The sequence below is a fragment of the Nematostella vectensis genome, chromosome 15 (assembly GCF_932526225.1).
Source record: "Nematostella vectensis chromosome 15, jaNemVect1.1, whole genome shotgun sequence".
In the NCBI taxonomy this organism is placed as follows: Eukaryota; Metazoa; Cnidaria; class Anthozoa; order Actiniaria; family Edwardsiidae; genus Nematostella; species Nematostella vectensis.
Window position 1 is genome coordinate 3,284,030 of NC_064048.1, and position 13,570 is coordinate 3,297,599.

A 13,570-nucleotide genomic window follows, 5' to 3' on the forward strand; every position below is an offset into this window, starting at 1 on the left:
TATCTAACTACAAACTGTGAGAATACATCTATTTCTATATCTACGCCAACGCAAACTATCACATGTGAAGCGCTTGTGATATCTCGCGATGTTAATATGCGCCATTCAAATACTAAACATTCGATTTCTAAACATTAAATCGACTTCCACCATGAACTGATAAAGCGCACATCGTTGGCATCGTACTTATTTTACGAGTCAAGCTAACCATGGAGGTGCCGAGATATGCCACACAACAAGAAGAAATCATGATGTCACCAATGATACTTAGACTTTCTCCTGCCAACATGATATGCCACACAACAAGACGAAATCATGACGTCACCAATGATACTTAGACTTTCTCCCGCCAACATGATATGCCACACAACAAGACGAAATCATGACGTCACCAATGATACTTAGACTTTCTCTTGCCAACATGATATGCCACACAACAAGACGAAATCATGACGTCACCAATGATACTTAGACTTTCTCTTGCCAACATGATATGCCACACAACAAGACGAAATCATGACGTCACCAATGATACTTAGACTTTCTCTTGCCAACATGATATGCCACACAACAAGACGAAATCATGATGTCACCAATGATACTTAAACTTTCTCCTGCCAACATGATATGCCATACAACAAGACGAAATCATGACGTCACCAATGATACTTAGACTTTCTCCTGCCAACATGATATGCCACACAACAAGACGAAATCATGACGTCACCAATGATACTTAGACTTTCTCTTGCCAACATGATATGCCACACAACAAGACGAAATCATGACGTCACCAATGATACTTAGACTTTCTCTTGCCAACATGATATGCCACACAACAAGACGAAATCATGACGTCACCAATGATACTTAGACTTTCTCTTGCCGTGTCCTTTTTTGTCGGGGTTGTGATCAGTCGAGAGGCATGCGGGAATTTTTGTAGCCTGCGTGCAGCCGGAAATAAGTTTATTAATTACCGTCTGCGAATTACCGACAGAAAGCTTGTTTAGACACCCCGCGCACCTACCGCCGGAGTGAAGCGATTTCTGATTGGCTGTCATCTAGTTCAAATGTAACGAGCCACGCGATTGGTCAATAGCCCCATGTAACCTGCATATATAATTTTTCGAATGTTATGATTTCGTACGTGAGTTTGACAGCGAAGGGCTCATAGCGTGCAAACCAATATGGCAATATCTTCGTGTAATTTGTGCCTCACGGATGTAGCTAATAGCGACCAAAGATTTGTCATCGGGGGTAAGGGGAAGTTCAATAAAGCTTTTGAGCTGAAAAGTCTCTCTTCCACAAGAGTAAGCGAGTGTATTTGCCGTCTGCGTCAGAAAACTTAAGCGACGAACACAATTGCTTCAAGAAATAGAAACCATTGAAGACCTCTTTCAAAATAAATATAGCGATAATCAGAACACCGAGCAAGAAACTTATGACACCAACGAAATCACAGAAAAAGTCAACATCCTCAAGACTAGAAGAACTCGCTTCTACTCCTGTGCGCAATGGTCCAACAACCGAAATGGCCAGTCAGCCCTGTAAATCCAGCTCCCGCTGCAACTCCAGCTCCTGTTGCAACTACAGCTCCTGCTACAAATGCAGCTACCGCTGCTGCAAATACTCCGAATCCTCAAAACCCACATGTGGCTGTAACTGTTCGAGTTAAATGGCCCTCGTTGGACAAAGAGAGAAAACTTCCAGAGGACCTCGAATCATTAGGCAAGATGCTCGTCCGCGGAACGTATACTCGCTTACTCTTGTGGAAGACTTTTCAGCCCAAAAGCTTTATCGAACTTCCCTTTACCCCCGATGAAAAATCTTTGGTCGCTATTAGCTTCATCCGTGAGGCACAAATTACACGAAGGAATTGCCATACATTGGTTTGCACGCTTTGTGCCTTCGCTGTCAAACTCTCGTGCAAAATCATAACATTCGAAAAATTATATAAATGCAGGGTACATGGAGCTATTGACCAATCGCGTGGCTTGTTACATTTGAACCAGATGATAGACAATCAAAAATCGCTTCACTCCGGCGGTAGGTGCGCGGGGTGTCTAAACAAGCTTTCTGTCGGTAATTCGCAGACGGTAATTAATGAAACTATTTCCGGCTGCACGCAGGCTAGAATTTTTGGGGAAGCCAAAAGCCCTCCCACTCCCCCCCCCCCCCCACAAAAGCAAGCCAATCACGCCGCCATTTTATGCTCCTGCTCAATGGCGAGTCACACAATGCATCCATTTCCACTGGCTAATTCAAGCAAGTAACCAAGATATTTTCCATCAAATAACGTCAAAAACATACCAGACTTCGATCGTAGATTAGTATATGGAAGTTTTCTTGCGAATAAATCGCTGTATTTTTAATGACAATCAATAACAAAGGAGTGGGTGATTGGCATTCTTTAAATGCTTGACCCCTTCTTGTTAGTTCTACAGGTGGAAAGCGTATGAGGTGCAGTTGGCAGAGCGCCGCTCTGTAGTGCCTGTGCCTCTCACTACTGGGTTCTGGGTTCGATTCCCGGCTCCGACGTGAGTTGAGTTAGCTAGTCTCGCCTTTTCTCCGATGGGTGTTCTCAGGTTTTTCCTTATCTTCACAAAACCAATAATTTCGATCTCAGCTGTGATCCGTGGCCAGACATGAGTTGTATGGCGGCTGCCTGAGGCGCCTTGCCATGCCTTCAACTCGACCACGCCTGAACCTGCGCTCTCGTAATTCAGCATCTAGCTGCGATAAGAGCGATGAGCTACTAGAAAATTTTATTTTTATTTTACCTTTGCCGCTCCCTTGCCATCCTTCAGGGTCGCGATCAGCTCCTCGAGGTTGCGGTGTTTTAGCTCGAGCTCTGATAACTTGTCTTCAGCCAGCAATCTATCCTCTGTGACCTTGCGCAGATCCCTCTTCAGGTTTGCCTGAACGTTTTGAGAGGGAGAGAAAGGGAACATGAGATACCGAGCCGCAGCAGGCCACCTAAGTAAGTATTTTTATTATTATTATTATTTTTTTTTTTGGGGGGGGGGGATACAGAAACATAAAGAAAATATTGGGGGCAATGCCAAGTTCCCTCTGAGCCACGCCCTTCTGGTCATTTCATTATAAAATATTGGGGGGGGAGGTGGCATGCTTCCAGTGATCCACCCGCTGCTACGAACCTGAGATATACGTGAGCATGAAACAGAGAATCTTCTTCCCGTCGCATTCGTCTAGTAACTTATCTTACCACGTAAAAATAAACCTTGTACTAGAAAAGCTGCTCAAAGTGCTCTATAGACATATCTCATTGACGTTTCCATGCCACACATTTTAACATTTTGCTGTCTGTACGACATGACGGAAAACCATGACTTAACGCTTCAAATAAGCTCATTTCAGATCTAATAAGGCGGAAAATTTATCTAAGTACTTAGTGAGTAATAGCAAACAAAACATCAAATGCGACTTTTTTTAATTGATGCGACTTTTTGTAAAGTGTCATTGAAATTTGAGCTTTTTGTCCCTTAGCTCAGACATATCGCATGGATGATCAAGGAAAAAATATCTTAAAAAGCAAAAATCTGGGTATGTGCATTTCGGCCTCATCATAAATAACGATACAAGGAACCGATGGCCATTGTAAGAAATTGTGTCTTCTTTCTCTATCTCGAATTGAGAATTTTCCGGGTTTTTCCGTCATGTCTGTCTGGAGCTTTGCTGCTCCCCCTTTTGTTGCTCGCTCCTCGTTACCTTTTTTTCTGATCTTTTCTTTACTTGTACATATTTTTCCCCGTTCAGTTTTAGATGCATACATGTAACCCCAGCTGCATACCAATGTACAACAACGGAACAAAAATCAACCGCGAGAAGTACGCGTATCGTTTTTGCAGCAGTTAGAAAGATATGAAAACAACAATAACGACAACAGCAGTAGCAACAAAACAAACATAAGAACAACTACAGCGACAGAGATCAATCACCATGACCGTAGCAGCCCCCTCCCCTAATATTTTCAAACGTTATTAGGAAATGACCAGAAGGGGCGAGGCTGTGCCCTGGATATTTTCTTTAGGTTTCTGTATTGTGCCCTCCTCCCGATATTTCGACCACACACTGACCACAATAAACAAACAAAGAGAACTACAATTGTTACCTTGTCCTCGTGAAGTGCGCGCATCGTGTTGGCAAACTTCTCCTGCTTCATCAGAGGAAGGGCACCGCTATACTGACGCCTCAGATCCTGCAGCGTGTTGCGTGACAAGGAATGACAGTAATTTTTTGCTTGACAAGGAATTATTAATAAGCTTTCTATACTTTACTGCTACGCTGACGTCTCAGATCCTACGAACAGTGTCTTGCGTGACAAGAAATGACATCAGCTATTTTTGCGTGGCGAATCTTTTTACTAACTGCAAAGTTACAGTGTTGCGACAAAAAAAATTTGTATAGCGCCCATTACGTAGTCTCTAAGCGCTCAACATTTGTGAAAATCATAACACTTATTAAGAAAGTCGATTTGGAATTGAGGAACACAAGCTTTTAGTAAGTCCACATACGTTCAACAAGTCAAATTCAGGGTGGAAAAATAGAAAGATAATATCAATGCCTCTACCGACAATCGAACCTGTTTTATCATGTAAGAGACCTCATGCCCTGCGATTTTGCATTGCGTGAAAGGCATGGCATTGCGTGACCTTATTGTGCATTGCGTGACAGTCATGCCGTTGTGTAACGGGATTTTGCGTGACAGTAATACCTGGATGGTCCGCTTGAGGAACTTTGCCTTGTTCCGTGCCTCGGTCTTACTGTGGTACAAGATCTGGTCTTTCTCGTCGATCTTCTGTTCCAGTCGTAAGATCTGAGCCTCTAGTTTGGACACCTTATGTGTGGCGGCCTCAAGCTTCCGGACAGCGGTCCCCTCGCTCACTTGAAGGGCGACAATGTGGTGGTGAAGCTTGCCTGTTGGAGGGAGGGTGCGGTGAGAATTATCTCTATAAGTATCTATGAGGGTTGTGAAAATCTTAACAGCCTTCTTAAGGTGGTAAAATACGGAGAAAACCCTCAATCTGTGAGCGTGAAATCTTCAGTTACTCTTCAAAAAAAGACAAAGGAGGAAACTGCAACTTGAAAGGGTGTGATTGTTTAATGGTCCGTCTTATTAGAAATATTTATCTATAGACGTACAATAGGCGACTGAGATCACGTGACTGTTTGGGCGGCAAACTAGCGCGCACTCAGCCTTTTAGCAGCAAAATAACAATAACAGCAACAGAAAGCAACTTATTCAGCTCTTACGAAAAAAGGGTTTAGTTTTATTTAGAGATTTTATTTTTTCGTCGTTCTCTGGGTGTGACGGGCGCAGTCATTTCTGATTTCTTGTTTGATTATTTTATTTTGAATTTGCCACCCAGAAAGGTGACGTGATCTATTAGCGCAAGTCCCCTATACGTTTGTTATTCTAAAGAACATAGTCGCATGTTTAACATAGAGGAGGTCGCTGCCGTGGCGGCCTTGATCGATGAATTGGTGTATGGAGATTTTTATTGGGAATTTTCACTGTACCTATTATTGTTTTCTCGTCGCTTTCCATTTGGACGTCGTAAAGTTGTTTTCTCAACGCCATCAGCTCGCGTTCCTAAAAACTAAAAATGCTTAGGGAGCAAAACACGAAAAAGCCAAGGGTTATATTTACCGTTAAACGACTCTAGAGCTGAAATCAAAGTAGTTTTTCTAAAGTTTCATGCATAAGTCCTTTGTCGGCACAACGTCTCACAGACCACCTAGTTCATAGTCGTGGATACGCGTTAGCGTATGAACGACTTTTTGTTTGAGGCCGAACGTCACTAATACTACATATTCATTAATAAAAACCCGAGCAATCTTATATAAAATGTAGTATTCAACTATTTCAAAAAAACGATGTCAGTGCAAACGGCAAATGGCGATTGATAAATGAGAGTTCTACGACCGAAAAGACCTATGGAAAATATTCGTTCCAAATTCAGAAAAATATAAATAAAACATAAGACTATCAATTTAATATAATTAATAATATAATAAATATATGGTTCTGACATGAGCTTAACCAAATAATTAAATCACTTTTTCGCCATACAAGTTTCCCATTATCAGGTATCGACTATACCTGTCCGTCCTGTTGGCTTTTGAGAGACTCTGCTTGATGGGCAGCGACCTCCGCCACCTCCTTCAGCCGCGATTCCTCCACCTTCAGACGGGCTTCTGACTCCTCTAGGACCTGTAACCGCTTGACGACAGACTCGTGCATGGCATGGGTCACGGCGCCTGTATGACACAAGCAAGCAAAGTTAAAGAGTCTGTGGCATGAGTTTTCCGTGGGCCACGGTTTACTTAATAATCCGCAATCAGAGTAGAGACGGAAGCTATCGATTAAAGGGGTAGTGTTAAGAGGTTTCCATGGGCCTCGGTTTACTCAGTGACCCGCAATCAGAGAAGAGACGGAAGCTATCAATTAAAGGGTTAGTGTCATAAGTTTTCCGTGGGCCACGGTTTACTCAATAACCCGCCTCAAAAGTAGACAGAAGCTATCAACTAATGGGTCAAAACCATGAGTTTTCTGTGGACTACGGTTTACTCAGTAATGCTCGAAAGCCTTTTGAGCGAAAACCTCGTATTGACCAATAAGCTCTCTTAATTGTTCTTTTTCGAAATTGGCCAATCAGCTTCTTACTCTGCACCTACGTTTTTTTTTTTCAAATTGAACAATCATCTGCTTACCTTCTAGTTCTTCCCGCAGCTGCCTCTCAATGCGCTGGGCATCCAAGTTCAGCTGGCCAATCTATGAAATCAATACAAGGGTGACGGTTAACGATGTAAAGTCTAAGCGTAACGGTGGAGGGATGGAAGGTCGGCATTTTGCGAAAGCGATATTTTGCGCGCAAGTCCAATTCACCAATCTATCACGATGATACAGGCGTGACGGATAACGAAGCAAAGTCCAAGCGTAACTGGGATGGAAGGATGGTACTTGTGAAAGCGATATTTTGCGCGCAAGTTCAACTGACCAATCTATCACGATGATACAAGCGTGACGGATAACGAAGCAAAGTTCAAGCCTAACTGGGATGGAAGGATGGTACTTTGTGAAAGTGCACGTTCAACTGACCAATCTATAACGATGATACAAGCGTGACGGATAACGAAGCAAAGTTCAAGCGAAACTGGGATGGAAGGATGGTACTTTGTAAAAGTGCAAGTTCAACTGACTAATCTATAACGATGATACAAGCGTGAAGGATAACGATGCAAAGTTCAAGCGAAACTGTCCAAACTTCGAGGGATGGTATTTTGTGAAAACGCGCATTATTTTTGCGACTCACTTTTTCTTTCTTTTGCATGAATTTGTTTTCTCGGAGTAGAAAGTTTGTTTTGATACTGAAAAAGATTTAAATTTTCACAGTGATTTCTTTTATGGCAAATTGCCAATTTAGTGCGAAACAAATCAAAATTTGGTGCAAAAACGAGTAAATAAAGGTGGCGCAAAAATGTCCTCGCTCAGAGTATTACGGGCAAAATATTTTACCTTCTCTAAACAACATTGTTGTAATAATAAAAACACTGTCTAGTGTTTTGACAAATAACCACAAATATACATATTGACAGAGTTTTATTTGTCTCACCTCTGCAAATTTCTGTTCAAGTTCGGCGTTTCTCTCCTCCAGCTCGTTGAAGACCTTCTTGAGTTGTTCATACTTGCGGCTGGCGTGGTCAGCTCTCTCGCGCTCGTTAAGTTCCTAGACAAAAAAAAAGTGTTCCCTTTTAAAAAAACATTTGAAAGAGAACCTTTGTCATGATAAATGCATTACGGCGAGAGAGTTTAGTAATGCAGGCTTCGTTTCTCAGCCAAGAGGGCCAGGAATCAAACCCGCGTCAGGTCAACTTGAGTTTTTTTCTGAGGTGGCTGGCTCTGTTTATTGGAGACTGTGACTCCCTCGTCTACTCGGATAAGGACGTCAAACCGGATGTACCGTCTCTCATCGCAATGCATTAACCTGTATTGGGGGCGCTTGCGATGCTGGCCCATGGTCCCATCTGCAGCGACATTGCTTACACACACTAATGATTGTAAACTGCGTGGAACAGTCCGTATCTACGCCTGAACTACACAGACGAGTAAGGTCAGCCAAATGTGAAGCTTGATGATAATAATGATGTTCGTCCGTCGGTAAGTCGATGATGACCAAGCACGCGGGATTATTTATTGTGGATCCTTCTGTGACCGATTATTCCTATGCGGGTTTTCTTGTTGCAGATGTTGCATTGTAATGGATGGGTTTGGGAGATTTTTTGTGCTGTCTTTTGGATACTGAATGTAATCTAGATATATGTAATATATGATGGCTGACCTCAAGGCTTGTCGCAATTGGGCCTGTGAAGCTTATTGCTTACGGTATTGGCATCGACTGTGTCATTTGGGGGATAAATGTATCACAGTCTAAGAATTAACTCATTTTTGCTTCTACCTTCATCTCCAAAGTGGCCAGCTTCCTTGATATCCTGTTGATCTCCTCCTGTCGTGCTGGGCTACTTTCCCCGACAGTCTGCTGTCCGCTGTCTGTGAGAGACATAAAGTCTCATCAGATTTCCTTTACCGCCTTCTCGTGAACCCATTACCAATCACCACACCATATCGTTCCATTCTTTCGTTAGTATTACATTAAGCGGTTAATTTTATTACATTAAGCGTTAGTGTTACATTAAGCGGCAGTTATTACATTAAGCTAAAAGCCTTGCGTTTGGCCATTCTAATTTTTTTCTGGAGGTGCTTATTCGAGGGGGCGTTTATTTTTTTTTTCGGTTAAAACAGGGCGCTTATTGGAAGATGGTCGCTAAAACGAGCATCTACGGTAAGTCATTTCAACTCCCTCATCTCCTTCTTGGAATACTTCCCTTCCCATCACTCTAAACCCGCTGCACCTCCCATCACGCCACCTTACCTTTTGCAAGCAGCTCGTTCAGCATTTGCTCCAGATTGTGATTGCGCTCTTTCAGTGACGTCATCTCCTTCTTGAGTTCACTTTCATGTTCACGGAGGATCTTAACATCGGCCTACAGAAGAACACCCCTTCAGCCTCGACACTTCAGGCCAGTATCATCTTCACAACTTACCAACCCATCCCCTATCATGTAAATCTCCCTTAGTCTCTTGATGTGTAATCTACTTAAGTAATGCTCCGTTTAAGAACTAAGCAACCTAACGGTATATTCCCGCTAGTTTGTCAAAAGTTCTTCTTGAGCAACGCGGCTACGACGAACGTTTTTAACTCCACGTTAATATCATGTGAATCCTTCAATCTCCTTGACGATGAACTTACCTCTACGGCGACCGAACGTTAGAAAAGCATTCCCCTTGATCACACACCCCCCCCCCCCCCACCTAGAAAACTCTTCTTGAGCAACGCGCTTAGCTCACCAAACTGGAGACGAACGTGTTAGCCCCCCCCCCCCCCATCACCTCATGATATTATGGGTACCTTCAATCTCCTTATGCAATACACTTACCTCTAGACTATCCACGGCTACTGATCGTGAGACGAGCGTGTTCTCTCGCTGAAGAAGATCTCGGTATTTGGAGGTTAACTCATTATACTGTTTGTTGGCGGCCTCGAGGTCTTTACTGGGTACACTCTCATCCAGGGCTTGCTGTAAGGCGTGCATTTTATACGTCGACATCTCCTGTGAGTGGAGGGGTTGCGGGGTGAGTAGCGTCTTGTGTGGAAAAAGTATAGTAGGAGACTACACTATAGGGCTGGGAAATACGCCAGAATAAGATTGTTCTTGTACGGCACATTGGAAATGTGGACATAAGATAACATCAGAAACCGCCTTAAAACTAATTAAAACCCGATGTGCGAAAAGCCAAAAGCAAAAGAATAAAACAACAAACAAAAAAGACTAACAAAGAAATGGACTACAGAAACGCAGACCAACTGTGTTATAATCTTTTAGGGATCGCAGGATAGAGTGCCAGTAATCGCTAGAGAGAATGATGGAGAGCCGTATAAGGAAGTTAGTGGGCGTTTTATCTGATCTGCCCCTGAAACCCGATCCGCCCTGAAACCTGATCTGCCCTGAAACCCGATCCGCCCTGAAACCTGATTTGCCCTGAAACCTGATTTGCCCTGAAACCTGATCTGCCCTGAAACCTGGTCTGCCTAGATAACTGATCTGACCTTATGCCTTTGTAGATAGCCCAGCTTTTCAGAGATGGCGGTTTCCATTTCCACGATATCGCTATTCATCTTCTTGTTCTCCTTGCGCAAGGCGGACTCCACTTCCTGCATGGCGGTGTAGCGGCGGGTCAGACTCTTCTCGTTCACTCGAAGTACTGTAATCTTACGTGTCAACTCCGCCAGTCGCTTCTGCTGCTTATCGGGATCGCAGGATAAAGTTTCCAGTAATCGCTGTAAAGAAAAGCGAAGAAAATGGTGTAAATGGACTGAAAATAGGGCATGGAAAGCAACAGTAGTTGGTTATTTAACGTGATATGTCATGAGTTGTCGGGATGGTAGGAGTCTAATGTGATATTATATGATATATTTAGAGTCAAGAATCGTTATAGAGACTGGCGGAGAAATTAGAGATATAGTATTAGCTAAAGTAAATCAACTTTAAAGTAAATCAAATAAATCGACGCACGTACAGAGGTATAACTCTTCTTACTGTCTTCTGATAGGCAATTATTGTTCAGTACATAGGGATCAACTATTCAAATAATACCAAACGAATGTCTGTGAGGGGAGAGGGCACAGGTCGCCCTGAACTTGCCAATGTAACGTCTTACCTCAAACTCTTTAATCCGAACTGTGTCCTGTTCCCTAGCAAGTTCTGCTGCCTTCCTCGCCTCGTCGAGTGCCTGGGATTCCTTCTCCCATTCCTGCTTTTTCTGGTTGTACTCATCGTACAGTAAACCCTGTCCCGAGAGAACAAAGGGGAGTCAACGTCGTAATAAGCACAGTATAAGGGTATAAGTACCAACAAAAGACCCTAAAGTCACTTGTTTTCACTGTCACGAGAGAACAAATGGGAGTCAACGTTGTATTAAGCACAGTATAGGGGTCTTTTGTTTTTCATGAAATGAGAGAACACAGAGGAGACAGAACGTTGTAAGAACAGCACAAGTGAAGAAGTTTAATCGCTTTAAAGCTATTTACACTTGTTTCTTTCTGTCTTAAAAGAGACACAGGGGAGACAAAACGTTGTATTTAGTACAGTATAAGAGTAATAAGTACAAGCAAAAGGCCCCAAAGACTTGTTACGTTAGCCGTACAAACGAATCACTCAAAGTATTTGTTATAGTTGTTATGCCCTGTCGTGACAAATCAAAAGGATGGAAAACATTTAAAGTAATGAAGAACTACAAGCGAATAACCTCAGAGGAGAACTAAGATAACAGTCCACGCGAAATAAAGAGTGCCTGACAGCAGTGAATTACCTGTTGGTGGATCACGACTGAGAATTTTCGCCTGTATGTCTCTAGGTCTTTTTCCATCTTTCCAAGAAGCTCTTCTTTCAAAGTCAGCTCCTAGAAAAAAGAATCACATTTCAGGCTTGGCAGGGCTGTACGTTGATCTTAGGTAAGATCGACCTTCCCTGTCTACCCTACCTTACTTGAAGAGTGTTGTTAAGATGGTGATTTGGATTTTCGAGAATGGTATTTACCATAGGTAAGATCGCCCGACCCTATCTACCCTACCTTACTTGAAGAGTGTTGTTAAGATGGTGATTTGGATTTTCGAGAATGGTATTGGCCATAGGTAAGATCGTCCTACCCTGTCTCCCCTACCGGTGTACCGTACCTTACTTGAAAAGTGTTTAAACAATGTACCCCGAGCTTGTCATTTTCTAGCGTGGCATTGACCTTAGGTAAGTTTTCCTACCCTACCTTACTTGAATTGTGTTGATAAGATACTCAGGATTGCGATTATCGAGAATGGTATTGTACCATACCTTACTTGAAAAGTGTTTAAACAATGTACCCGAGCTTGTCATTTTCTAGGGTGGCATTGACCTTAGGTAATTTTTCCTGCCCTACCTTACTTGAAGAGTGTTGATAAGATACTCAGGATTGCGATTATCGAGAATGGTATTGTACCGTACCTTACTTGAAAAGTGTTTAAACAATGTACCCCGAGCTTGTCATTTTCTAGGGTGGCATTGACCTTAGGTAATTTTTCCTGCCCTACCTTACTTGAAGAGTGTTGATAAGATACTCAGGATTGCGATTATCGAGAATGGTATTGTACCGTACCTTACTTGAAAAGTGTTTAAACAATGTACCCCGAGCTTGTTATTTTCTAGGGTGGCATTGACCTTAGGTAAGTTTTCCTACCCTACCTTACTTGAAGAGTGTTGATAAGATACTCAGGATTGCGATTATCAAGAATGGTATTGTACCATACCTTACTTGAAAAGTGTTTAAACAATGTACCCGAGCTTGTAATTTTCTAGGGTGGCACTGACCTTAGGTAATTTTTCCTGCCCTACCTTACTTGAAGAGTGTTGATAAGATACTCAGGATTGCGATTATCGAGAATGGTATTGTACCGTACCTTACTTGAAAAGTGTTTAAACAATGTACCCCGAGCTTGTTATTTTCTAGGGTGGCATTGACCTTAGGTAAGTTTTCCTACCCTACCTTACTTGAAGAGTGTTGATAAGATACTCAGGATTGCGATTATCGAGAATGGTATTGTACCGTACCTTACTTAAAAAAGTGTTTAAACAATGTACCCGAGCCTACCATTTTTCTAGGATGGCGTTGATCTTAGGTAAGTTTTCCTACCCTACCTTACTTGAAGAGTGTTGATAAGATACTCAGAATTGCGATTATCGAGAATGGTATTGTACCGTACCTTACTTGAAAAGTGTTTAAACAATGTACCCGAGCCTACCATTTTTCTAGGATGGCGCTGATCTTAGGTAAGATCCTACTAGCATAGAGCTACCCGATCCTCACCTGAAGGGTATAAATAAGGTGCTCGTTCAGGCTTGCGATGATCTCAGACGAGGAGGGAGTCATTCCCTCGGGAAGAGGAAGTGCTTGAAGCTTCACAGCTCCCTCGCCTACGCATGAAATACAAAGTAAAGACGATTGAATATTACACATTGCTTGAGTTGTAGCAATAGGAATCGCGGAAGGAAGGTGACTAGTCGGGACCTTCGATTTTTGTCCGTTGGATACGGGCCTTTTAAATGCAAGGTAATTGTATAGGAGTTATAAGAAAAATGACTTGAATCGTTCCCGTACGTGATACCCTCATATGCGGGTTCCGTCTAAGCGAGTTCTAGTGCAAATAGTTTTTGCGAAAACACTACAATGGCGATCTTCGGACGTTTTTTCAATTTCTCCAGAAAGATGGGTGCTTATCTGTCTGACAATCCTGAAGCGGGGCAGCGTTGAAGCTTAGTTGAACTTTAGATAAGCTCCCAAACCCTACCTATTTCCTTCAAAGCTTTAACTTCTTCTTGTAGCTGTTCAATCTGAAGGAAAGAAAAAAAAACTGTTAAAAATTATTTGTATGCGCTAATATTATAATAGGCCCCGACCGAT

The 13,570-nt window shown here is 42.5% G+C and overlaps 1 protein-coding gene across 3 annotated transcripts in view; it reads right to left on the minus strand.

The window, feature by feature from the left end:
- The window catches only part of LOC5512717 (centrosomal protein of 290 kDa), a 60,429-nt gene that overhangs the window by 21,429 nt on the left and 25,430 nt on the right, over positions 1-13,570 (minus strand). For all 3 annotated transcript variants that reach the window (XM_048722677.1, XM_048722676.1, XM_048722678.1), the window contains 15 exons: positions 13,458-13,500; positions 12,977-13,083; positions 11,453-11,542; positions 10,802-10,930; positions 10,191-10,421; positions 9,520-9,693; positions 8,955-9,066; positions 8,481-8,572; positions 7,638-7,751; positions 6,736-6,796; positions 6,125-6,282; positions 5,542-5,614; positions 4,736-4,938; positions 4,133-4,219; positions 2,781-2,918 (listed from right to left, as the gene is read on the minus strand). In XM_048722677.1, coding sequence (XP_048578634.1) covers positions 2,781-2,918; positions 4,133-4,219; positions 4,736-4,938; positions 5,542-5,614; positions 6,125-6,282; positions 6,736-6,796; positions 7,638-7,751; positions 8,481-8,572; positions 8,955-9,066; positions 9,520-9,693; positions 10,191-10,421; positions 10,802-10,930; positions 11,453-11,542; positions 12,977-13,083; positions 13,458-13,500 — 1,812 coding nt within the window. The remainder of the gene's footprint in view (positions 1-2,780; positions 2,919-4,132; positions 4,220-4,735; positions 4,939-5,541; positions 5,615-6,124; positions 6,283-6,735; positions 6,797-7,637; positions 7,752-8,480; positions 8,573-8,954; positions 9,067-9,519; positions 9,694-10,190; positions 10,422-10,801; positions 10,931-11,452; positions 11,543-12,976; positions 13,084-13,457; positions 13,501-13,570) is intronic.